Source organism: Pezoporus occidentalis, unplaced genomic scaffold, assembly GCF_034315485.1.
Source record: "Pezoporus occidentalis ecotype Australia unplaced genomic scaffold, CSIRO_AGI_Poc_V1 ctg234, whole genome shotgun sequence".
In the NCBI taxonomy this organism is placed as follows: domain Eukaryota; kingdom Metazoa; phylum Chordata; class Aves; order Psittaciformes; family Psittacidae; genus Pezoporus; species Pezoporus occidentalis.
In genome coordinates, this window is record NW_026914222.1 from 506,058 (window position 1) to 532,860 (window position 26,803).

At 43.6% G+C, this 26,803-nt stretch overlaps 2 protein-coding genes across 3 annotated transcripts; one reads left to right on the forward strand and one right to left on the reverse strand.

Moving 5' to 3' along the window:
* The first annotated feature begins 1,419 nt into the window (after window positions 1–1,419).
* HMGCS1 (3-hydroxy-3-methylglutaryl-CoA synthase 1) lies at window positions 1,420–14,164 on the forward strand. Of its 2 annotated transcripts, none has more exons than XM_062621790.1 (10): window positions 1,420–1,577; window positions 6,818–7,275; window positions 7,664–7,789; window positions 8,157–8,321; window positions 9,039–9,207; window positions 9,342–9,512; window positions 10,353–10,459; window positions 10,822–10,947; window positions 11,237–11,400; window positions 11,803–14,164. In XM_062621790.1, the coding sequence occupies exons 2-10, from the start codon at window positions 6,828–6,830 to the stop codon at window positions 11,893–11,895; spliced, it is 1,569 nt and encodes a 522-aa protein (XP_062477774.1). In that variant the 5' UTR covers window positions 1,420–1,577; window positions 6,818–6,827; the 3' UTR covers window positions 11,896–14,164. The 2 variants fall into 2 exon arrangements, with proteins under 2 accessions (XP_062477774.1, XP_062477773.1); XM_062621789.1 differs by lacking the exon at window positions 1,420–1,577 and adding an exon at window positions 4,674–4,775.
* A 1,520-nt stretch (window positions 14,165–15,684) lies between these two features.
* NIM1K (NIM1 serine/threonine protein kinase) lies at window positions 15,685–25,545 on the reverse strand. The gene is made up of 4 exons (XM_062621791.1): window positions 25,134–25,545; window positions 23,811–24,986; window positions 18,503–18,771; window positions 15,685–16,533 (listed from the first exon to the last, which is right to left on the reverse strand). Exons 2-4 carry the CDS (start codon window positions 24,100–24,102, stop codon window positions 15,787–15,789), a joined length of 1,308 nt encoding a protein of 435 aa, XP_062477775.1. The 5' UTR covers window positions 24,103–24,986; window positions 25,134–25,545; the 3' UTR covers window positions 15,685–15,786.
* Between the last annotated feature and the right edge of the window lie 1,258 nt (window positions 25,546–26,803).

Below are 26,803 nucleotides of genomic sequence, written 5' to 3' on the forward strand. Positions count from 1 at the left end.
AGCATATAATGAGAGGCTGGCATTTGGGGCCTATTTTCAAGTCTAGAAGAAGGACGCAGTTCCAGCTTCGGTTTTGTTTTGGGTTTGTTGTTTTTTTTCTTTTTTGGTTGTAGGAAGGGAAAAAAAGGAGGAATTGAAGTTTTAGATTCCCAGAGCAGAAGATCAACTCAAGGCACAGAAGATAGCAGTGTGACTACATGATGCAGCTATGCTACCATCTATTCAGTTCATATTTTGCCAACGTGTTTTTTTCAGCATTACAAATGGAACAAGCTTATCAAAGACTGCAAGGTGACACCTGCAAACAAAACTCTCGGTTTCTCAGCAGTATTTCTCAATCCTTGCACTACAAATAGTTCTGCAACAACAACTGTGATTTCAAATGATGATAACAGAATGTTCAATGTCTCAAGGACAGGAGTTAACACTTTTAAGGAGTTTTTTCATTTCTTTTGCATTGTTTTTACCTGCCCCTAAGGTGGTGAAAATAACACAGGTTTTAGTCTCTGATACAACAGTTGATCAAGGCAGTGTCTTTTGCTAGCTGTAGCAATCAGATCACACAGAACCTGACACCAGCTGCTAAAGGTGTGTTTGTTTTTTTTTTACTTGAGAGGTGTTCTACAACTAAATTATCCAGGCTTTAAAATGTGTGTTTTCTATTGACCAGATTCTCATCTGCAATGAAGGTTTGTACTCTCACTGACTCATCTGGGGATGCTCAGTACCCTGTGCAGCAATAGATTAGTACAGGGCCTAAAGGATACAGAGGCAGACATGCGGAACCCATATATTAGCTGTCAATGTCCCAAGTAACACCACCACCACGAGGTTTGGCTTGGCACTCTGTGGGTTTAACAAGTCTGGAAGACACTCTCGTCAGAACAGGACAATCCAGGGTAGGACATCGCATTTTCCTTGAAGCAACTTCCCCCCCCCGTGAGAGCCCCAAATGCCTCGTCCTGGCCTGCCAAGGGCTAGGGCTGCAGAGCGGTTTTGCAGGCCTAAACGTGGGGCTGGCACCACGGTCCCCGACTGCCTGCAGACCCCTCAGCCAGCCGCAGCCGCCCCACAGCCCCTCACCCGCGGCCACGGCCGCACGCGGGACAGCCCTGACAGGGCTAACCCCCACGAGCCCCTGCTGACTGGGGCCGGGCGGGCCTCGCCTCGCCTCGCGTTGCCGGGCAACTGCTTCCTCGCCTCGCCGGGGACCGGCAGCCGTCCTACTCTCACCCGCGGTCGGCAGCGCGCTCCCATTGGCTGCCCCCGCGCGGCGCTCAGCTCCCATTGAGCGCCCGCCGCCTCTGCCGCGTCCCCATTGGCGCGCCGCCCTCTGGCCACGCCGCGTCACTTTCTCACACCATTTCCCCCGCCTTCCCCGCGAGCTGCCGGCCGGCCGGAAGGCGGGACCTGTGCGGCTGCAGTGGTGATTGGCGGGCGGAGCTGCCGCTCAGGGGCCGGTGCGGCGGGGCTATTTAAAAGGCGGCGCACGCCGGCGCCCGGTGCGGTCTCCCGTGCGTGAGAGCGAGGAAGCGTGAGGCGCAGCGAGTGACACCGGTAGCCATCGCCTGTATCAGGTGAGTGCGGCTCGGGCTCCGGGAGTCCCGCGCTTCTGCGGCGGCTTTTCCATCTCTCCTCGGCCGCGGGGCGAGGAGGGAGCGGAGCCGCCCGCGGGCTGGGGCTGGGTTGGTATAGCTGGGAGCAGCGTTCTCAGTGGATGCAAGCGCGTTTGAAGTGCCTGCAGTGCGGCAAAAAGGGGGAAAAGATAAAAAAAGAGTGAAAAAGAAAAGGAGGCGTGCCTGGGTGTCTCTCCACGCGTGTCTCTCTTAACGCGGGTGCCAGTACACCCACCGCGTCGCGCGCTGCTCGGAGCATGGCGGAGCATCGTCCGGAGCAGTGCGGCGTGGGGCGCTCCCCGCCTGGGGCAGCCGTCTGAGCCATACTCCAGCCGAAGGAGTCGCGTCCCGGTGCCCCGGGTGCTGCCCCCGGGGGAAGCATCTCCATCCTGAGTGAGCCGTGGCGGGTGGCTGCTGCGGGACTTGACGGGCTCTGCCCGCACCTCGCTGGTCGGGAAGCTGCTGAAAGCATCGGCACTCTCGGCGTGTCACCTTACCGCCTCTCAGTGTCGCGACAGAGCGACAAGCCGGAGAAGGCTGGATGGGCGTATCCCCCTTCCCAGCCTCCCCCTCATGCCACAGGTAGTGGGATGCCGTCGCCTTCTTCCATGATGGCGCTTGTAGCCCGGTGCAGGTACCCCGGCACACACCCGGGTGCGGCCGCAGGCCAAGAGGTTTGGGGGCGAGGTATGGGGGGATGTTTCACGGCAGAATTCAAGGCACTGTCCCCACAGTTTGGGGTTGTTCCGCCGTTGGCCGGTCTCCCCGCAGCTTCCCCCGGTCCTGTCGGGTTGAGCAGTGTCCGGTACCGTGGCGAGTGCCCTCGACCCGGGTGGAGGCAGCCACCTCCCGCGGCGTGAGCGAGGTCTTGCGAGCGCCCGGTGCGGCGGGGTGCCTGCCTGATGTCGCTGCTGAGGCTGCCGGGTCATCGGGGGGTGACCTATGAAGAGGGGCTGAAGTGTCCCGCAAGTATCCCTGCTGCCACCCGACAGGTCGGTGTGTCTGCCAGCTCCCCCTGAGCCGGGAGCTGCTCAGGGGAGCCGCTGAACCCATAGCAGCGTTGTCCGTGGCGAAAGGCTGCAGGCTCAGTTCTTAACTTCCAGCCAAGTGTTCTGCAGGAGTGAAGGACTTCAGCGGCAACTGATAAAGTCAAATTATTGTCAGAATATTCACAGTTGTAGAAATATTCTCAAATATATTAATATATGTACCAGTGCATATTCTTAAATATGCAATAGTTGACACAATAAAAAATATACAAAAATACACAAAGACAATGTAAGGCACCAGTTGTGGTGAGATAACAGATTTCTGGCAACACTAGCAGAAAGTGGTGGCTCCTTTATGCTGCTCGTTCATTCCCTACAGAATCCTGAGGGGACACAAGACAAAGCATTCTTAAGTGTCTATATGAAAACCTCTGTCATTCTCAGTCTGTTAAAAGAAATTGTACTTTTGAGAAAGCTTTTCTTTTCAGTCAAAACTGAGTTATGGGATGTTGTTTGCTGGTTGACCAAGAGGACAAAAGGCTGTTTGTTTCGCATTAAGTAAACAATTTTTTTCCCTGTAATGACTAACTGGCTTAAGCTGTCCCGTTTCCTTCAGTGACCAGAACAACTTAATAAAGCCATGATTCTCCTTGTAGTACAGCTGGTAGCCCTATGACAGATGCTATCTGAGGTATGTTTGGTGACCTTGATATTAGCTGAGCCACAAAAAGGAGGCTCCCTTTAGCTGTCTTCTGCAGAAAGCTTTCTGATGAAAGAGGCCAAGTCCTTATGTGCTGCATGAGTGGGCTTTGTGTGTAACTTAAAGAAAATTGAGCCTCTTAAGATTCTCTGCAGCCTCTTAACTCGTGGCTTTCTGGCTCCTGGGGGAAAAATATGCTCAGCTTTGGGGTCAAGGCTTGTCCTTGGGATGGCTGCCAGACACTGTGGTGAGCCAGCAAGAATGTAAATTTCCTTTTTGACTCCCGACCCTTTTTGAAGAAAGTGAGGTACATTGTGCCAGAAAGAGCTGGACCCCAAGGCCATTTCTGCAGCTGGTACCTTGGGGTCTTACTGTTGGTATTGTGTCTGCACTTGCACAGGGAGCTGGAAAGCATCCTCCTCCTCTGCAGTGCCTGTGGTGAAATGATGCTCATGGAGCAAGTTTTGGACCACAGTGCTGCTCTGTGTCCCCATAAGATGCATGTGACTTGCTCATTGTGCTGCCGAAGAGGGGACCTGAGCTTGTCCCACAGCTCCTGGGGAGTCTCTGGACCATCATGCTCCCTTCTCTGCCTGTGGCTTTAGGAAAGCTGTGATGGCCACTCCATTTCTAACAGTGTAAACACACTGCTATGCTGTAACAAATCAGTAATCCTGCTCACCAGCTTCCTGGAGGCGGAAACATACAATGGTTTGGGTAGGAAGGAACCTTAAAGATCATCCAGTTCCAACCACCCTAGCATGGGCAGAGACACCTTCTGCTACACAAGGTTGCTCAAAGCCCCTTGAAGCCTGTCCTTGAACACTGCCACAGATGGGGCATCCACAGCTTCTCTGGGCAGCCTATGCCAGCATCTGAACATACTTGCAGTGAAGAACTTCTTCCTAATGTCTAATCTAAATCTGCCCTTTGCCAGTTTAAAGCCACTCCCCTTGTCCTGTGACTACATAGCCTTGCCAAAAGTCCTCTCCCACATTTAGTAGCCCCTTTAGGCACCGGAAGCTGCACTAAGGTCTATCCAGAGCCTTCTCTTCTCCAGGCTGAACAACCCAACTTTCTCTCCTGTCTCCATAGCAGAGTTTCTCCAGCGCTCTAATCATCTTCGTGGACTCCTCTGGACTCGCTTCAGCAATTACACGTCCCTCTTGTATCCCCTCCGAGCGGAACACAGTGCTGCAGGTGAGGTCTCAGCAGAGCAGAGGTGGAGAGTCACCTCCCGTGACCTGCTGGCCTCCTTCTGATGCAGCCCGGCACACAGCTGCCTGGGCTGCAGGAGGTGCCGGCGCTGCCAGCGCCTCAAGGGGCCCCTCGGAGCTGGAGGCAGGACGGCTAGCGCCGCCGTCCCGGGGCAGGAGCGGGGCGATCTTCCCGCGCCTGCGCACTTCGCGCCTGCACGATCCGCATGCGCGGCCCGTCGCGCCGGCACCCGGCGATGGGATTCCGCACCGTGTAAGGGCCGTGGCGGCGGCGGTGTGAGGCGGGGGTGGGTGGTTGGCCGTTTGGCCCTGCGCTGCGGTGGAGGTGGGGGCTGCGGGTGCGACGGGGCCGTGACCCCCTCACGCCACTTCGGTGGTTCTTGGCCGGGTCACCGGTAACCTTGAGCCGTTTGCGGGGCCGCGGCCGGGGGGGGGTTGCCCGCCGCCCTCAGCAAGGCCGCGGCTTTGCGCTCAGATGAGGGGCTTCTTGACAAGGGTGGGTTGAGGGGAAGGAGGTCGCGGTCGGGCACGGGATGTGGCGAGTAGACCGGAAAGCATGAGGTCGGGTGGCAGCGGGGTGAACGCCAAACGGCTTGTTTTGCTTCACATCGCGACGGTGAGCTGTGCCCTCAGCGGCGCTTCAGTCGGCCGCTTTAAATAGCGTTTTCCTCCCGTTCACGCGTTTTAATACGGGCTGCAAATGAAAGGTTTAGGTACCTTATAGGTATAGTTGAGTTTGCTGGAGGCAGTTGAAATGGTGAACCACAGGCTCGGACTTCAGTTTCATAAGAACATACCTGTAACAGAAAACACTTGAAGTTTTCCTGATGCTTGTCTTAATATGCATCCTGTAAAGTCGGCATTCCTGCAGGACTAGACTTTATTCCTGTCCTGGTTTAACAACAGCGGTCAGCTAAGTACCACTCAGCTTCTCAGTGGGAGAAGGGGAGGAGAACTGGGGAAAAAAAAAAGTAAAACCTGTGGGTTGAGATAAGAACAGTTTGGTAATTAAAGGCAATATAATACTACTGCTAGTGATAATAATAATGAAAAGGGAAATAACTAAGAAAAAACAAAACAAGAAGAAAACCGTAATAAGCACAAGTGATGCACAGTACCCTCAACAGCTCACTACCCACTGACCAATACCCAGCCCAACCTGAGCAGTGATCAGTCCCTCGGGGGTAACTCTCCCCAGTTCATGTACTGGGCATGCTGTGGTATGGAATACCCCTTTGGCTAGTCTGGATCAGGTGTCCTGTCTCTGCTCTCTCTCAGCTTCTTGTGCCCCTCCTCACTGGCAGAGCATGAGACTGAAAAGTCCTTTATCAGGGTAAGCACTACTGACTTTGGTGTGTTACCAGCATTACTTCTCAGACTAAAACCAAAACACAGCACTGCACGAGCTATTAGGAAGAAAATTATCTCAGCCAAAATCAGGATAGTTCCTTTAAACAGCTCGCTAAGGCTTTATGGAAGAAATTGGGTCAGTTTGATGTTACTTGCAGCTGGGCATGAAGGGGACAAGTGCTCTGTAAGGAAATGAGCAAAACTGCAAAAAGGTGTTGCACGGCTATATAATGGGGATAAGGCTAAAATAACAGGATGTAAAATATCCTCGAGTGTAGTGACAATAAATTTACAGGGTTAAAATAAGAAAACTAGGTCTATCAGGAGGAATCCCCTTGTATTCATTTTGGTATGTGAAATGCTCCTCAAGGCCTGGTGTTGGTAGTTCCAGTGTTCTGGAATACCAAAACAGTATGCTTAAAAAAAAAACCAAAACCCAACCCAACCAGAAATAAAAGAAAAAAGAACAAACATCAGAAAAGTGCCTGCAAAAAAAAATTATCCCATGTTTCTAGCTTGGTTGTGTAAAATTGAGACTTGCGTATAAGCAGAAATACAATAATGGAACATTAATATGAACTAATTTCTCAAACAACAGTTGTTAAGCACGTGGTTTGCTTTGGTGAAATAACTTGGGCTTAACCTTCATCTGTTCATCTCCAGGGCTGAAATCTGTGTTTTTACTTAAAACTACTTAATATAAAAATGTTACAGAGCTTCTAGTGATGTTTGCAGTACACTCAGACCAAATTCTTCCCAGGGGGCAGAGGCTTGCCTTTTGCAAATGACTGACCTTGCAGAATACCTGAATATAACTTCTTCTACAAGTGTGCAGAAAGTGAAAGTAGGTCTCTCAAAATGCATGTGAATAAATCAGCCCTTTTTTGTGTGTGTGTGTGTGTGTGTGCATGTGTGGTTTTTTGTTTGTTTTTTTTTTCTTTAAAGATCTACCACGATGCCTGGGTCTCTTCCGGTGAATGCTGAATACCGTTGGCCCAAAGATGTGGGAATTGTTGCACTGGAGATATATTTCCCCTCTCAGTACGTTGACCAGACAGAGCTGGAGAAGTATGATGGTGTGGATGCTGGGAAGTACACCATTGGGCTGGGCCAGTCAAGAATGGGGTTCTGCTCCGACCGGGAGGATATCAATTCTCTCTGTCTGACTGTGGTTCAGAAGCTGATGGAGAGGAACAGCCTTTCCTATGATTGTATTGGGAGATTGGAGGTTGGAACAGAGACGATAATTGATAAATCAAAATCTGTAAAGACTGTCCTGATGCAGCTCTTTGAAGAATCTGGTAATACAGATGTAGAAGGCATTGACACCACCAATGCATGCTATGGAGGCACTGCTGCTCTTTTTAATGCCATTAATTGGATCGAGTCCAGTTCTTGGGATGGTAAGTTCAGGATATTTTCTTGGAAAAGTTATGTCATCCTCTGGCTTTGGGTAGTCTGCCTCATAATGACAGTGTTCATGTTTAACCATGTAAAACCCAGAGGTTAAACTGTTTTTCCCTTCTGAAGTCTTACTCTTAAATGCACTGGACTTTAAGTTCAACTCCAGTGGGAAAAAAAAAATGATGACATGGTTAGTAATCACTGGTCTTTTCCAGTAAATTTCTGTGGCTGCTAAGTAATTGAAATGTGGGGGGAAAGGTCAAGATGGAAGAGCCCCTTAAATAGTGGGGTCATCTCCTCTGTGACCAACATCTGGAAATTGCAGATGGGTGTTAAAGTATGCTTGATTCTTGGCTATTTCTCATTATTTGTGTGTGGTTTTCACAGGACGCTATGCACTTGTTGTTGCTGGAGACATAGCTGTGTATGCCACTGGAAATGCCAGGCCAACAGGTGGAGCTGGTGCTGTTGCTATGCTGGTTGGTCCAAATGCTCCGTTAATTTTTGAGAGAGGTTAGTCCTTTGGAAAGAAACAAATACTGTTTATCCAGATAACTGGATCTGTTTGGAAGCCTGTTTCTTGTGCTTTGCTTGAGGACTGGATTAACTCTCACCATGTCAGAAATTGTGCTGTCTGCTCTCACTCTGGGCTAACTTGGGCAAGTCCCGTTATAGGATGCATCAAGGAGCAACTAGAGATGCTCATGTCTGTTTATTTCCTCGGGGATTCTACAATAAAGTTGTCAAAGAGTGGGCCTGAAGTGCTATGAAAACCTGCTTAATGGCGGCCAGATATTGCTTGTTTCCCCAAATGTGTTAAGTGATACATTCAAGTTGACTCAAAGCAGCTGAATAATTTTTGTCAATTTCTGTCCATTAGGGTTGCGTGGAACCCATATGCAACATGCATATGACTTCTATAAGCCGGATATGGTCTCTGAATATCCTGTAGTTGATGGCAAACTCTCTATACAGTGCTACCTCAGTGCATTAGATCGCTGCTATACTGTTTATCGCAACAAAATCCACGCCCAGTGGCAAAAAGGTACGCAGTCTGACCTGGTGATATTGCAAGATCTGGCAATTATTGGAATGTGTCTCTGTGCTGGCAGTGTACTTTCAGAGTTTTAGCATTCAGTATGAAGACTAGTTTCCATCTTGGTTTTGCATGTTCTGAGGCGTTTCAAATGTTTTGTCTCTCCCATAAGAAATGTTTTACATCTGTTCTGGTATGGCTGAGTACCTGATAGTAAGCAGCAGTCTCTATAAAGCTTATCTTGGTGTAATGTGTAATACCGTGCTTAAAAAAGCGTGTTATTTCCACTCCTTCACATAATATGCTCTTAAGATATTGGGGTTAATATTTAAATGTTACGTAACTATACTGATTTTTTTTTTTTTTTTTAACCTCACATGTTTAGTAATTGCTTTACTCATATTAAGGGCCAGTGAAGATTAGCTAATTAAATGAAGTAGACTATTACATCAAAATGCTGAAAAGGAATAGGGAGATTTTGTTAAGCTTATAGCTTTTTCTTCTAGGAGGTCAAACGCTGGTGCAAAAGATCAGTAAGAAACTAACCTGTAAATAGAAGTAGCAGCAGTGTTTTAAATGATCTTGACAGGCATAGTTAGTCTTACTGTAGTGTCTTGTATGGTGATGTGATACAATCACTAGTACCTTGCCACCCTTGTATTTTATTTTCATAGTTGAACTAAGTGCTAAACCTAAGTTGTAACACAACATTTCTGCCACTTCCAGAGGGGATAGGCAGACGTTTCACCTTGAATGACTTTGGATTCATGATCTTTCATTCTCCCTACTGTAAACTGGTCCAGAAATCTGTGGCTAGACTCTTGCTGAATGACTTTCTCAGTGACCAGAACCCAGAAACAGCAGATGGTATTTTCAGTGGGTTGGAGGCTTTCAGGTGAGAATGGCTACTATCTTCCTTATTCATATGATCTTAACTTGTTACACCTCCAGTGTTTGTCTTTACTTTCTGTATTTAGTAAAAGTAATTTAGTAACTGTTTATGAATGTCTTTTTTTTTTTTTTTAATAGGGATGTAAAACTTGAGGATACATATTTTGACAGAGATGTGGAAAAAGCTTTCATGAAAGCCAGTGCAGAGCTCTTCAATCAGAAAACCAAAGCTTCGTTACTTGTGTCCAATCAGAATGGAAATATGTACACCCCTTCAGTCTATGGTTGCCTTGCCTCTCTTCTAGCCCAGTAAGCATAAAATAATGGGAAAAAATCATAGCTTTTTATATGTAAGGTTATAAAAGGTTTTTGTTTCAGAAAGCCTTTTGTAAAAGTACCATCTAGCAAACCTTTTCCTACTAGATGGCCTTAAGCAGAAAGCCTGAAGTTAAAAAAATGATTGTGCATGCACAGTTGGGTTCAGGTGACAAGCAGATTCAAAAGTTATTTGTCAGAAGCTGATCTGAAACAGCTGCTTACTTCCTGCTGAAGAAGGATCTTATTTATGAGGTGGTATGTTTTCCCAGCCTCAACCTTCCCTATCCTGCCCCTCTCCAAAAAAAGACCTCACTGCAGTGGCAGAGAGTATCAGAATGCCTTCTCTGTTTCACTTATAATAAGCAAAGCCAAATTAAATTAGGGGCTTAGGAGGGGGTTGTTTGGTTGTTGTTTAGGGGGTTTATTTTGTTTGTTTTTTTGTTTTTTTTTTCAGTGACAGACTTACAAAATCATGTTAAGTTTAAACTAAGCAATTCCTCTTGGATCCTTTTTTTGTTATTCTGACTTTGCCTTCCAAGATATGATCGTTCATTTTAGGCTTTAGGTCACTTAAGAAGGAAAACTGCCTTCTGGATAATAATATTCTGGGCATTTCCTTGCTCTGTTTTGCTTAGGCAGCTGTGGATGGAAGTCATCACATAACAGCCACGCCTGATGCTGTTTAAAAGTCATTTAAGCACATAGCATGCAAAATATGTATTGTAGTCAGTATAACTCGCTGCTTCTGCTGAGCTAGCTGCAGTTCCTAGTTACTTAAATTTGGCACTTTGGCTTAATTCTCACTCTATATAACTGTTGCTTGGTTTGCAGGTACTCCCCAGAGCAGCTTGCAGGACAGAGAATCAGTGTGTTTTCATATGGCTCTGGGTTTGCTGCTACGCTGTATTCCATCAGAGTTACGCAGGATGCCACTCCTGGTGAGTGAAAGGAGGAAATGTTAACTCCCTTGCACAGCTCCCTGCTAAATGCCTGATGACACTACTCACCAGAATAAGTAAACCTGCAGAGCAGTGCTTAATGTCAGTAATGCTAAATTGAAGATGTTCCAACTCCTGGGAATGTTTTAAGTGTCTCCTTGGGCAAATAAGTAATATTCTTCAAATTCCATTACTGTTTTGATGGAATAATTTGGAATATTTTCAATATTCAATTTTCAGTATTCAATACAGCAGGTTTAGCTGCTGTAATGCAAAACATTTTGAATGAGATTGAAATGTTAACATGCTAACACACAGTTCTTGGCACTGGTGCGACCTTACATGATGGTTCTGTATTGTAGGCTCTGCACTGGACAAAATTACTGCCAGTCTGTCCGATCTCAAAACAAGACTTGACTCAAGAAAATGTATTGCACCGGATGTCTTTGCTGAAAATATGAAGATCAGACAGGAAACGCATCATTTGGGTAAGAGCTTCATAAGTATAAATTGTTTGTAGTTTCACAGCAAAATGCTCATCACTTAGTTCACTTGACTTTCAACTGTTCGGGTGTAGAATAAAGGAAATGTCCAACTTTTTTCTACTTCTGACAGCTCATGTTCATTGGTCCAGTGAGGCTGACATGAAAATGTAGATTTATTTTTTTCTGTCTTACTGTGTCCAAACTGTCTTACTGTCTTACTGTGTCAAAGCCCTGTGCTGTGTAAAACTGTTACCAGGAACCAATTAACAGTGTATTCCTGGCTTTGTTACAGCCAACTATATTCCACAGTGCTCGGTGGAAGATCTCTTTGAGGGAACTTGGTACCTTGTGCGTGTGGATGAAAAGCACAGGAGAACATACGCACGGCGCCCGCTCATGGGTGATGGACCGCTGGAGGCAGGTGTTGAAGTTGTCCACCCAGGCGTTGTTCATGAGGTGAACGCTCGGCACTCTTTTAAAAGTTGAAGCTAAATGGTGGAACGGTTTGTGTGTTTGTCATAGCTTGTGCATGTATGTTAAAGGAAGAAGTGGTTTCACAAGTTATATTAAGTACTTAGCTAATCATCTATGTGAGTAAAAGAAGTAAAAAAAAAAAATTGAACATGGGATTTTAAAATGTACATTTCATCATAACAAGAATGAAACTGCACAAGAATGAAACAAGAACAAAGTGGCTCTTTTCATGTTACCAGTTTGCATGAAGCATGACCAATTCAGTTGACTTAAAACAAAGCTGTCCAGTGTAGCATGAATGTTGTTGAGATTTGGACTAGCCATGAAGTATGGATGTCTGTGAACTAGAAAACTGTATTTAATGTTTTTTTTCCTTCTTCTTAGCACATCCCAAGCCCTGCTAAGAAAGTGCCAAGAATCCCTGCAACAACAGAATCTGAAGGCGTTACTGTTGCCATTTCCAATGGGGAGCATTAAGATACCTCTGTGAGGTGGGGAATGAAGCAAGGTGTGAGGGTAGGGTAACAGAGGGAGAGGATTGCAGTAGTGCTCAAGTTTCAGTGCACAGTAGTACTTCATTGGAGAATGGAAAACTGTTAAAGCTCCTTGAAAAGCTTTGTCATAATATGGTATGCTGATGTTTATGGTATTTTCAAGACACTAAATTCATGAATATACTGGGGATGGAGGGACTTGCCAGGGGCTGTGTGGATTCATTAACATGTCCATTTTTATTTTTCTTTTCAATTGCTGAGTAGTAGCTGTAGTCCATTACAAGGTATTTGTACACAGAAAAAATCTTTTGCTTGCTCTTTCCATTCAAAATGACTTGAAACCTACACTGTTAACTTTTACTGTTAACGTCTACTTCAAACCTCCACTATTAACTTCTACTGTTAACTTCTACTTTTAACCTATACTGTTAACTTCAAGTGTGTGGCAAGCTAGTCCAGGCTTATCATGTTTGGATTCTCAGTGCCTTGACAGTAAGCTGTCTTCAGAATACTGTGCTTCTCTTTCTCTATACCACCCTCCTCTTTTCTGCCAGTCTGCATCCCATCACCCCATTGCTTTGGGAAATACAACCAAGTAGCACTCATTGCTGAAGAAGAATCTCTCTTCCCTGTCAGAATGACTAGATCAAGAATGGCTAGACTGACATGTGGTTTTCTTCCAACAAACTTTGTGACCCGCTGTCTTAGTTACTGTGGGATTCCTCTGAACACCCGTAATGTGTATTTTGTGCCAGCTTTATAAATCACAGCAGCGTGGGTGGAAAGAGAAAGAGGAGGGATAGGGATTTTTTTCTTCCAAAGATATGGGTTCATTGATGTGGCATCTTTCAGGATTGTCTAGTAGATCCCATTTGGAGTACTGTGTACAGTTCTGGTTTCCTCAACATAAGAAGGACATGGAGCTGTTGGAGTAAGTCCGGAGGAGGATAATAAGGGGCTTGGAGCATCTCCCATATGAATACAGGCTGACAAAACTGGGACTCTTCAGCCTGGAAAAGAGAAGGCTGTGTGGAGACCTCATAGCAGCTTCCCAGTATCTGAAGGGGGCCTACAAGGTTGCCAGAGAAGGACTCTTAATCAGGGACAGTAGGGATAGTACAAGGGGTAATGGATTCAAACTAAACCACGAGAAGTGCAGGTTAGATGTAAGGAAGAAGTTCTTTACTGTGAGGGTGGTGAGGCACTGGGACAGGTTGCCGAAAGAGGTTGTGAGTGCTCCATCCTTGTCTGTGTTCAAGGCCAGGTTGGACAGTCTTGGGCAACATGGTCCAGTGTGAGGCATCCCCACCCATGGAAGGGGGATTGGAACTGGATGATCTTAAGGTCCTTTCCAACCCAAACCATTCCATGATTCCATGGTTCTATAATTATCTAAGGCAGCAGAATTTTCATACAGGACTTCCAGATATTACTGAGCTGTTTTAATTGGCAGACGAAGAAAGGGAGAAACATCACTGGCCTCTCACTAGTCTTTATATAACACATTTCTGAAAGACTATTTCTGACTTTGAATTTGGCTTTGTACCTTGAAATCCTTCTGACTAATGGTGATACTGTAGGAGTAGGGTCTTTTTTTTTTTTTTTTTCTCCTTTCTTGTTTTTTTCCCGATATGCAAGCTAAAAGCTATCAATTTTGCAACAGGTAGATATACCATACTAATGGGGATTCCATTCTGGTAGATTTTTAAAGTCCAGACTGGAAATTAACTATGACATGAGCCTTGTAAGCTTGTAATATATACATATTTAAATTGAGCTAATGTACAGAATGAAATTTTGTTGGATTTATTTCTTTGCTAATTCTACAAAGCTGCATTATCTAATATAAAGTAGCAAAAAATTACATGTCTGTTAAGTTACAATTTTTTTGTGTGTCTAATAAAGTGTTTGTATTATCTGTCACTCACTAGGATTTGATAACTTGCTGTATTTGTACAGTCAAGCCTTGGTAAAATAGTTGTTTATTATAAATTTATGGATACTAATCTGTTTGTTCTGCTGAAAATGATGGAGCAATGATGCATGATAATAGTGTTTGCAAGTACTTTGGTTTAGGTTGCCCTCGTGAAACTTAATCTTGGCACCAGGAAAACAAATTGCCATGGAACAAAGTCCATTGCTGGCAGTGGACAAGCCAGGAAATGAGCTACTGGCATAAAGTTATCACAGGGGCCTCGTGGTTTGTGAGGCTGATCCTTTATTAAAATAAAGTTTGAGATATTTGAAACCTGTTGGAGTAGTGCTGACTCATTGGATTTTCAGGATGAATTTTTGTTTTCTTTAACAGGAAAAAAAGAGGAGACTGTGCCTGTGAAAACCTGAAGTTGTGGGTTCACCAGCTGTGTGGACCTTCTGGATCTTTCTGCTTAGTAGCATTCCATTACAAAAGTGGAAAGGGTTGCTTAGGCTGGTGGGAAAACATTATTGTAGGGCTGTGTTTCAACATAACTTAATGCTTTCAGAGGAAAATGGTTTGTATAGAGGAATTCATTCACAGCTTATGAAATACAATTCATCTTTATTACTGTCCTATGAAAGATGGTATTGTTTTACCCCCTCAGAAAAATCTGTGAAACGGTGTTCATTCTTGCTTTGTACTTACCTGATCCTCACTGAATCTCTGTTTACCAGGGGTGGCTTTTCAGTCATTTTGTGGCTCATTTACATTAATTAGCCCTTTTAAAGTCAACTTATCATCTCATCAGTTCCCCATAACAGATGAGACATCCTGCCCTTAAATTTGAAAGCACCAGCTGTACCTCTAAGCCTTGTATTAGTTTACTTTCCTTAACTAAAGTAGGACGGGCTCTGCCTCTTAGCTTGGGTATGTCAGTTGTGCCTGTTTGGAGAAGGGTAGGTACTGCACGTTCTTCCAACGTTTGCATTGGAGCTCATCATGTTGAGGATAAAAATATAAAATAAACGATTAAAGCTGAAAATCAGAGTATCTACATCTTGGTGATGCTTGGAAAAATAGGAGTTGTCAGGCTAGCCGACTTTTAACTTGCAGTGGTCAGAATCAGCTGTTGCTGCCAAAGTATAATTGCAGGAGTTGGTACAGCTTGTAATGCTCAATCTATAAGCAGATTTTGTTACTGGTTGCGTCCAGCTTACTGATACTTAGAGCTATAGCAAGAGTTTAAAACTACGTGAGTTGGAGTACAGTTAAATCTTTCTTTATTGGAGTGCAGCTGGAGTCCAAGCTGCTGGAATCATCCAAGTAATGGAAGGTGGTAGCCCAACCAGTTCTGCAATAGGAATTGTGACCACACATGTAGGGTTCAAGCAGCATATCCTAATTTGCCTTTTGCAATTGTGACAAATTGGGAATGGTGGTCATCAACACCACTGCTGTTTTTTTTAAATACAATTTTAAAGCCCATAGAGCTCTGTTATACACTTACCCATGTTTAATTTGCTGAGAAGTTTTAAAGAATTTACAGTTGTTTAGATTATAGTCTGGTTTCTGCTTAAGTTTAGTTTTCTGCAAAAAACTGTTCTGGTTTGTAGTGGTACAATTGTGTCAAGCTGAGGCCCAACTTTTCAAGATCTTAGCTGTAACATGCCTGTAGTATGTTAAATGCAGTACTGTTTGACCTTTGCTAAAAGGTCACTTCAACTAATGATCTCTTACCTGTTCCACTTGCTAGGGTTCTTGTACTGGCTATACCAAGTCTCTGGAGCAAGGGGCAAACAAATGAGAGCTCTGTATTTGCGCACTTCACTGTGAGTGGAGAAATGCAGAGGAGATAGGCATTCTTGGTTTATTCAAAAGTTACAAAAAAATGTGGTGCCAGAACTTGTTAATAAAACCCTTTGTTAAATATGCAAATTATAAAGCCTGCAGTGCAGTTTATAGAATAGAACACAGCTTGGATGTGTTCATCCTGCTGTAAGAATGGATTCCTCCCCTCAGGTCTTGTTCTTTGGGGTCTGAATGGGACATGATAGGAACACATTCGAGTGCCCTTTTCTTCTGAACTTTGTGCAGAACGATTCTGTAGACCCCTGTTACTGAGCTGCGTGCATCTCTTCCCCGGTTGTTTTGAATGTGCTCTTCTGTGATTCCCAGATCTTCAAGAATATTTTTGACTTCAATATCTTCCTCTTTGAGTGCACTGATGTCTGATAAGTACCTCGGATCCAGTTTAAAGGGCTGTAGAGGTCTGGGGTACTGTATCCCTTGCATCCATTCACTGTTCATGATAAGTTTGACGGAGTATCGTTTGGTTGGTACTGGCTGAAGGACTCCTTTTATCAGTTTCTGGCAAGTTTCTGAGAGGCAGGAAGGCAAACTGTATGTCCCTTCAAGAATGCACTTTTTCAGTTTGGCCACTGTATCTGCCCGAAATGGCATAATACCCGTTGTCATGAAGTATAACAGGATTCCCAGTGCCCAGATGTCTACGTAAATGCCAATATAGTTTTCATCTCGGAAGAGTTCAGGGGCAGCGTAAGGAGGAGAGCCACAAAAAGTATTTAAAGTTTCATCTCTTTTACTTACTGTGCTGAATCCAAAGTCTCCCACCTTAACGCAGGTGTTACTTGTGTAGAAGACATTTTCTGCTTTTAAGTCCCGGTGAATGATATTATTCTCATGCTGCAGAACAGGGGGAAGATTTGGTATTAGCTTGTTCATGGGAAAGTTCTCAATGAAGTTGAAAAGTTAAAGTATTTAAAGAAAATTAATTCTCTACTGATACAAAACCAATAGGGTAGGTAGAAAAGATGGGAAGAAGGATGCTGGGGTTTTTAATGATAGCTTTCTCAACTTGTTAACTAGTATCGAGTATTTTCATGAAGCAGATCTCTGGCATCATGGCTAATCCTAAAAGACCAGGTATCTTCATGTGCAAAATCTGTAATTTTTTTCAGGGTTCAGAACCCTTGCTTTAGCAATTACTACATTTCTGTAATGATGCAACTAACAAAAATAATTGCAATTTTGTATATATTGCAAGCTTCTGGACTTACAAAGTGAAAGTGTTTACCAAGTGATTGTAATCACAGATAAAGTAAGAAGGACACTACAATTCTGTTGCATGATCTAATGTCCTGTAAGGAACTGGTGGTGGCAGGAGGAAAGGACCATGCACTTGTGCCTTGTGGCATTTCTTGTTGCAAGAAATAACCTCGTGACACCAAGTTCAGTAGCATCTTCTACTTTTAGAGTCTAAAGTAAATACATACACTGTAACTTGTACATTATTTCCCTTGGAAATGCCAGAAGTAGCCAAGGACTCAAACTGAATTTTCTCTGCTTAGTGGTGATATATACCTGTCCTCATTAAGTAAGGGTTTAGCTGCATGTTTGAACCAGCAAGAACAATTGATGTGTCTGAGCAGTCTGCCCCACCTTTGGAAGTAACAAAGTGCAGTGTCTGAAGGCAATAAGGAAAACCTTCAGCATCCTAAGTTTTTTAAACTGCTATCAATGATGGCAGAGATCTTCCGTCCTCACTGTGGACTGGCAGCACTGAGATGGGATTTAAGTAGCCTGGATTTTGTGGCTTAGCAAAATTAAAATATTTTGTAGAAGTCTGGGTGTCCAAGTGAAGAGGTTGGCCAGCTAGGTAGGTTTGGGCTTAATGCTAAGAAATAGACGTCATCTTAAAATGTAAGTTCCAGTAGCTGCAGAGTACCTGTCCTATGGAAAAGGAGTAGGAGGTAATCCAGCACTTACAGGAGATTTTATAGTTTTGTCAGAATATGTAAAGATGCAGACTGTTTATACATGAACAGCTTGTACTGCAGTTTCTAGAAGCCTGACTGGGGAACACCCTTGCTTTTGAATTTGCTTGAGGCTGTGGCAGACTACAGACCACTGGGGGGCACCCTGAGGCAAGTTTTAATGCGCACCGCTTTTATTTCTCAGTCCTGCAGAAAAGCTTTCCCGTGGTTTTATGCTGTTGCTTGAAGTAGCTATAGTTACTACACAAAGTTCAGAGGAGATGGTACTGAAGTAGTTTATTGCTTCTATTATGCCTTTACAAGATACTTTGGGCTCTACATAAATAGCATCATACTAAACCCAGATACTGAAGAGTAGGCAAGGGGGAGTGACTTGCTGGGTGTTAAACTTCACATATCTGTGCCAAAGCAAGGATTGGGAATCAACTGTTTTAAGTGCCAGTTTCCCACATTCATTAACAAGCAAGTTAGACTTTGCAACACCTGACAAACCTCTTCTGTGGAACACTTCTAGCAGAAGAGTCACTGATCCTATGTTTTGAAATAGCTGGAGGGAGGAAATGAAGATGTGTTAGCTGGCCCCTGCACTAACTTAAAGCAGACAACAGAATACTGTTGCTGAAGGGATGGTTCCACCCACCAGGTGAATCGCAGGTCAGACTCCTCCCTAAAGCTGTCAACAGGGAGCAGTCACTGGAGGTGCATGTGGAAGCTCTGATACCTTTAAGACATCTTTTTTTTCTGTAGCTGTTTGCTGTTCAGAAACACCGGCCTGAAATCTTGGTAAGAGTAAACCTATTAGTTGAAAACCAAAAAAATACATCCACAAAATCTGCTACTGCAGTGACAGGCAACAAATCTGTAGAAGATCAACTTACCATGTGCTTCACAGCAGACACAATCTGGGAGAAGATTATTTTACATTCCGTTTCTAGCAGCTTGCCTTCTGTACTGATTTTAGTGAAGAGCTCCCCACCTCCTGCATACTCCATCACCAGGTGCAGTTTTGAGAGCGTCTCCACAACTTCATACAGTCTGATGATATTTGGGTGGTGCAGTTTTTCCATGCTGGATATCTCACGAGACAGCAAGCGTTGAGTCTTCTGGTCTAACTTCGTCTTGTCCAAAATCTTTATTGCGACTTTCTCTGAAAAGAAGAATGTTTTTCCATGTTTTTAATGCAACAGGTACAGATGCTAATTCCATCTACTCACAACAATCCTTGGCTACAGAAATGCAATGAAATTCCACCACTGATCAGTATAAACTAAGCTGCAGAGGCCTACTAAGCCCTGCAGACTTTCACACACACACATGCCCTTGTCTATGTCATCCTACCCACTGCTGAGGCAGCTGAAGTCTGGTAGTGTATTGCAAGGGATGATCAAATCATCTGCTGCCTTAGTATGCTCCGCTGCTGTCAGGCTAGTATGTGACTGATGGCCACAGTTGCATCATCTGCTTTTGGTGTCTAATGCTGGTAGAGAAGGTCCACGCTTTTGTTGTGAGCTCTTCAGATGAGCCAGGCCTGAGCCTGGTAGTTCCAGACTAATGGAGGTGTCAAATTTAGGTGCTTTGTTTCAGAGCAGACAGACAAACTTGGGTGAAATTTTGGGTCTCTGGCAATAACCTGCAGGTTAATCATGGAGAGGTGTTTTTAAGTTGGTGTGACTTACAGAACTTTTCCCTAATTTTTTATCCTGTATCTTCCTTCCTGAATTCTCAGTTACCAAAGTCAGTGTTGTAGAGGTTTGTCTTTCTCAGGATAGCAGTGTCAATTTTTCCAGCAGGTTCATGTATGAGTAGTTCTTGGTACTGTACAGAATACAGGAAAAGTACATTTTTTATGTGTGTATGCCACACAATGTGGGCCATGAATCCACATCACACACAGATTCTGAGGAAGGGAAAGAACACAGTGAGGTAGCATAAGTTCCAGGGATCCTGTAAAACAGCAAATCTAGTTGTCTTATGCTGTCCTGGTAATACAAAGCTGCTGTTAAGTTCTACATGTTTCTGTAGCCTATCCACAGAGAAGCCAAGGGCCACAAACCAGATACAAGTTTTCTGCTGCACCATATCATCAGGGTAGCTCAGAGCAGAATGAAAAGATCAATCGCAACTGCCCTCATGTTTCCGTTTTAACTGGTAGGTTATGGCTTTTTTCTACACTCTACTGAATGCATCTGGTATGTGAAGGATTAGCCTGTTTAAAATAGGTTTACAGTGGCTTTGTATAACTTGTCAGGAAAGCAAAATTAAATTGGATCATGGCAGTAAAAACAACTGTTTATTCCTGGGAAGGAGGTTTTTCCCCAAGAATATCTTAGTTAAACATTCACAGATATCTTAACAATCACTTCCATAAAATCTTCCAGGAAAACACCCACTTCACCTTGGTATCTAGTACATAGCAGTAAATGAAAAAAAAAAAGTATTGTTTACTTCCTGCTGTAAGAGTTAGAGGGCTATCACATTTGTACATGTGCTCTGGTATAAAAGCATTCAAAATATTTTTTACTAAATATTATAAAGTTATTTAACTCAAGTTTAGTATTTCATTGCTATCTAAAGGAAGTGTTAAGGATACATATACATATATATCTGTACAGATCAAGAAAACTCCATGTTTGGGGTATTTACCTTTCGTAGTAACATACATGTATAAATTGATCTCCCTACTAAAGTGCAGATTTCCAAGCAAATGTGATTCTTGTGAAAGGTGATGCGTTGTCCCTTGATGTGCCTATTGTCAGCAGGGAGCCTTGTGCTGAGACTGGGCAGTCTTCCCCACTCTGCATCTCTCTGACCTGCTCCACACTTTCTCGTGAGCCCCTTAGGAAACCAGGTACGTACTGTTGCGTGGTGCTGGTGGTGAACTGGGAGGAAATGCAGCTATTGAACAGTAACCACACATGACGCTGATCCTGGCAGAGCTCTGATTGATGACCTAGGGGTGAAAGACTAAAACCCTTGTCACATTGGTAGCATATTGATCACCTAAACCAAGAGGAAAGGGCATTCTTAGGTAACACTTGCACAACTAAATGCTGAGATACTACAAGGATAACAGTTCTTACAATCTTAAGTATGTAATTGCATCATTACATCTTAATTTATAGAAGTTGGAGGCATTTAGGCTTTAAAAAAAAATATAATCTTTTAGGTTAAATTCCTTCTCTTTCCTTTCTCTGGAATGTACTACTCCTCCTGGTCAGTTTTCTTTCAAGGCTTTAAAAGAGAAAGGAGGTGGAATAAAAAAGAAAGAAAACATCTAAACCAGAAGGGCCTGATGCTGTTCACACACAAGGACTGAGCTCCTTTAAATCTGCATCACTGCAATTGTATATGCATGGTATGCAACGAAATAAGAAAACCAGCCCTTCCAAAAGGGTAAAAACCCCAATACCCTCCTTTTCTTTTTTTAAACTCGTTCCTGCTGCTTCAAAAAAAACCCCTTGGTCTATAAACCACAAATTACCCTTGCATGGCAGCAGCGCTGAACAGAAGGGCATTTTTAGCAGCAAGCATATTTACCAAAATGCTAAAACTGAGTGGCAAGAGATTTTAATTGACTATATGCAGTATATGCTGAGGTTTGAAAAGAACTATCTGAAATATTACGAGAAATCACTTCAGGAAGAAGTGGTGTGCGCTATGATGGCAAAAGGAAACAAAACACAAACAGAACCAAGTTAAAATTGCTTGGACAGCAAGAAAAAAAAAGAATAAGGAAACTAGATACCTGGATATAACTGCCTTTGCAACTGATGTTTCACATTAGATTGGGTTTTTACTAGCTGTAAATTTTGGATGCTCTTAATTGCATCTATTCAGCTGTGCTTTCACCCTACATTTGTCAGCTGGAAGGTATATAAAATGAAGGTTACACAGAGCTTCGTAACTGAACAGTCCTTACAAGCAACTCTTCAGGGCTCTGGAGAAAAACTCTGCCAAAATTCAGGTTAATAAAATGGGCAACGCTTCTGAATAACTCAGTGCACATCATAGCACTGAAGATTTTCCTGTATCCTCTAAGCAACCAAGACAGCCCTTGTGAGAGAAACAAGGTTCTTCATCCCTTCAACCAGTATGATATACTGCAGTTTTTTTGTTTCTCCCTTTAGAAAACTTCTTCCCATTACCCAGCCACAAGAGACCACAAGGGATACAGAACAGCACACACATGTAATTGTTACAAAAGCTCATCTTAGTAAAGAACAATTGTTTCCTTTTTTCATATGTGGTAACATGGAAAGAGAAAAGACCATACTTAGAACTTAACACCATGACAGTAACTGAAGAGCTGAACAGTTCCCCCACACATACTCCTTCCCCTATCACAGGGACTCAAAAAGAATTAATAACAAAGCCTTTGTGTTTGTATAATAAGCAAAAAAAAAAAACAACAACAACAAACAAAACCAACTTGTACTCATTAGCACTGTGCAGGAACATCACTTCATTAACAACACAATGGTGTGCATCCACTGGCAAAAAAGACTCCTCTTTGTGGGTGGTGGGGTTGTGCATGTGCATGCATGGGTGCACGATCCTGTTCTCCTATCCACATAGTGTATGTTACCAGGACAGACTGAGTCAGAAGATGTTTATCTTGAATCCTTCCTTCCTCATGACAGTTGCAAACTTAGTATCAAGAAATTAACTCCTTGCCCAGTGAACATTTTAACAAAAAAAGCTACTAGCAAACATAAGAAAACATAATTTGAGACATTTCTGTTGAAAAAGTACTTTTAAAAAATTACTCATTTTATTTTGGTATTAGTTTATCCAAACTTACTGTATTCATTGAAGTTCAAAGTTTTTCAATCAATCAGCTCTATTTAAATGTTAAAGCATCCTGTCTCCTAACTAAGTTTGACAGGTAAAAGGTCCACCCAGATCAAATTTATAACTTCATTAGCATTTCTCCTGTTCCCAGTACAAAAGGAGCATTTCCTCCAACAGTAAACACAGTTTTCTCTGGAAGAAAAAAAACAGTCACAGAAGAGGAAATAACTCGCTGTGGGCCAAGTAGAACATAGATGCTTTGCTGAAACAAGCAAAACCAAAAATGCACGCCCTGTTAAACCAGGTTTAGATTTGGAAAAAATAAATACCATTAGCTCCCCACTTTGATTCCCAGTGCAGCAACTGCTGCACACGAGGGATGAATGTGAGCTTTCGCACATCTGCAGTGAGGGCTGAAAGAGGTGGTTAGAGAAAACAACAACAGGTAACAGTGCATGAAGGCTTTGGGGTGTACCTCATTCTCTTTCCTGTAAGATGATGGAGGGAAGGAAAAGTCTATGAGAAAAAAAGATAGTAGAAAACAGAGATATGGGGAAAACCAGTCATTCCTGAGGGAAAACAAGAACAGTTTCTGTTATTGTCAGACAGTCAGAAGCAGAAGAGAGACAGGAGAGATGAAGACAAGTTCTTAGTTATACCTATAACTGAGGTGTCTCCTGCAGTTACCTTGCCTTTCATGTTCTTCCTAGAAGCAGTATATAGGATGCTTCTCTGTACTAAAAAAAATCATTGATAATTCAACACAAACCCTGGGTTGGCTGTACCAGAACTCATTTCCCTGGCCCTGCTCAGCCTACACCTATAGCCCTGTCCCAGCTTTTTGCAGTATTGATCCACCTGCACATGAGCCAGCAAAGCAGACATAACATTTCTCACCAAGTTTACTGTGACCAAATAAAGGCTTTGTCCATACTAGTTAAAGTGGCAATAAAACAAAGGCAGCCTGGCTAACCCTGTCAGTGGGCAGGAGCACCCCTACCCAGGCTGCCCTTGAGGGTTCACCACATACAGCCCTGCAGCCCATGAGCTGGGGCAGGGAGGAGGGCAGATGGGCAGGACAAGTTGTAGGAGGGCAAACACAACACGATGCTTCGAAGTGTGGAGTGTTTGAGGCATGGTATGGGATGTGTCAACTCCGAGAACTACAGAGATAAACTTTTGTTTAATAGTTGCCATCTAGAGAAAATGCTTATGGTTTCTTTAAAAGCTGGTACAAATGCAAGCATTTACCTGTGACTGTACTTCAGAGGCACTCAACAACAACAAAACAAGAAACATAACGTTCAGACAGCATCTTTCTTTCCAAAGAGGGCCATTTGTATACATTCAGAACAAGGGCATCAGAACACAGGTGACACACACACCAGTGCCTACCTTTGACTAGGGAATGAATTCCGATCTTCACTTGTGAGAAACTGCCACTTCCTATTTCTCCTCTGACTCGATAGAAGCCAATTCTCTTTCCCAGGGTTAATTCTCTCACCACTTTTTCATTCTGGGACATGTCATGCATTAGTTTCTCAAATGGGGTCATCCTGTGCTCCCTGCCCTCTTCCTCTCCTCCATAGCACTCTGGGTGCCCATCGTCTTCTCCACTGTCCACACGATGCCACCTGGAATAGCAACGTTTTCCAAGACTTCCTCCATTCATATATCCTGTTGTCATAGTCTAGGGTAGTCACTTCCCCATTTAAACAAGATGTTCCAATAAGGAGTTTAAATTAAATGATTCTGTATGAATATGCAGTCCTGCACATCATGAACACTGTGACAAACTTAGCAAAAAAAAAGCAGCTTACTGACAGTCCAAGGATTAGTTTGGAATCACTTCAGAAGCAAATCTGGCACATCAACATATTGCAGTTCTGTTTGAAATCAAACATAAAACTGGAAGCTGTTTACATCCATCTCTCACTAATGGATTTAATACATCAGGATCTTAATCTACAAGATAAATGAAGCTTTGCAATTAAAACTGTAAACTTGGTGCAAGAAAGCAGCAAGTTGCTGCTACTATGCAGTACATTTGACACATGCAAGACATTTGACACAAATTTTCAGGCTTTAGCTTGCTGCTCTGAAAACTAAACTTGATAGAAGTCAAACAAATAGCTGATAAACTGCTCTGAATAAATCCAGATGTTTCCAGTTCATTTTGAATAGCTGACTTTAACAGGATAGTTCTCCTTGAGTCTGGTACCAGTCCAAAAGCTGAAAGCAGGGTTTGCCTTGGATTCATTCTTCAGCCTGTGAGCTTGTCAGAGTGTCTTGGAAATATCACTGTACCTTGAAGCCTTGCTGTAAAAAGTTTGCTGCCCCTCTGTTTCCTTCCCATTGCAGGTTTAACAAAGCAACTGACCCTAAGGGATGACAAGAAAACCATAATCTGTGCAGCAGGCAAAAGAAACGCTGCACTTCAGTATCCCGCAGTCACATGGCAGGACAATACAGGATTAAGTAACTGCAATGTCACGTTAACCCTCCTTTATTTAGATGAGCTTTCTTTAACGCCTTGAGCCTTCTCAAAATTTTGCCAGATGCATGTTCCTCCTAAGCAGACAGATGAAAAAAGTCATTTAAACCTTTACGTAACAGCCCTTCACTATTTGACAGCACATCACGCACTATTTCACCACTTTAACTCTGTTTGGCAGCACAAATGAAGTCCTTATTCTATATACACAAGCATTCACTTACCTTTAAAGCAGTACACCATTTTTTTCTTCTTCACCTTTCTTCCTTAACCTTAAAAACCAGGAGTTGATCAGCAACTGCAGATCATACAGCCATGTGCCTGAGGGCGGTGAGCTGGACACAAAGGCAGTGCAGGTTATGGCAATGCTCACCTTCCCTGCTCTCAGCCTGCAGCACTGGTGAATGCAGGAGACACCTCATTGCTGCTGCCCTGCATCAGATTGAGGGGGAGGGAATCAGACCAGTAACTCAGTGCCTGGAGCTTAGGGAAGGTAGACAGTCACCTAAGGTGCCACACTAAAAGGGGTCATGTGACACGGCCAGGAGGAGCTGCTCTCTAAACCCTGATCTGAGTGACCAAGAGGAGCAGAGGCCGAAGGCACCACGTAAGGGTAAAGAAAAGGCAAGTGGTAGTGATTTCATTATATGGGAACTGGGGTGGCACAGAAGCAATTGCTGCCACGGTGACAGACACAGCCTCCAGGAAGCGTCTCCTTGCTCCAAGATGCATGTAAGTGTTTTTGATAGTCACATCACCTCTTTGTGCTGTGGCCAAGCTGCCTATAGCTCTGCCTGGGGAAAGGCCCTCAGGACAGAAGGGTCCCCCCACTTCTCTGTCACTGCTCTGAGACAGGGATGCTTCTTACTGTGTGGCTGCAAACTTCATCTGACACAGTTTATAACTGCAGTGGAGGGAAAATGCACTTGTTCTATGACTCCTTTGACCTCTCATTACTTTTTCTGGTTTAGTCCTGTTCGAAGAAAAGGGCCATTTTCATAGTTGACAGGAAAAAAAAAAAGCATAAAATAATAATAAATAATCATATGTTATTCTCTGACTCTAAATAGGGTTAAACCCCCAACAAATGCTGTATGTGTGCGCCAACTATTGGCTAAATCTTGAAATTGTTAGTAGCAGAGAGACTGTGTGGCAACTGAAGAAAGTCTTCAGCATTCTCCCATCAAACCAGCCTCACTTAGTACCAAATGTGCCCTCTAACTTCATTATTTGATACCAAGGAAGAAAAATCTGGACAGAAAAAAGAAGGACACCTCCTCCCCAAGCAAACCGAAATCCCATCTAAACCCACACCTTACATTCTCTACTTGTTCTCCTTCTTCTTCAGGGAAAGGACAATTTCTTGCAGGATTGCCTTAATCCTGGCCCATGGCTGTTTTCCATTTTAACCTGTTTCACATCACAATTTAACAGTATTTTAGGTAACAAGAAACTCGCAATATGAAACTCAACTGTATTTGAGAATTTCCACAGTAGACACCACTCCACCGTGCAGATCTTTTGGAAGACATCTGTCTGCTGTACACCAACACAGTGATTCACAGATTAGAAAGGCCAAACTCTGTTCCCATTCTGCTGTTTGATCTTGAGGCAAAACCACAGCAGCTCAGGTTGCCCATATGAAATGCTTGGGAAAATTCACAAGCAATGCCAGTGGTGCCAGGTACAAGCTACAAATCATTATTTAATTAAGTACCTTTGGGCTGGAAGCAACATCCTTGTCACCTTACCAAAGAATTGCTGTAGCTTACGGCTACAGCCTGAGCACTCCAGAGTGGCAGGTGTGGACAATTCTGCTCTTGCAGGAGAAACACAAAACTACTAATAATGGCAGGGAAACAAATAACAACAAACCAAACCAGGATGCTCCTGA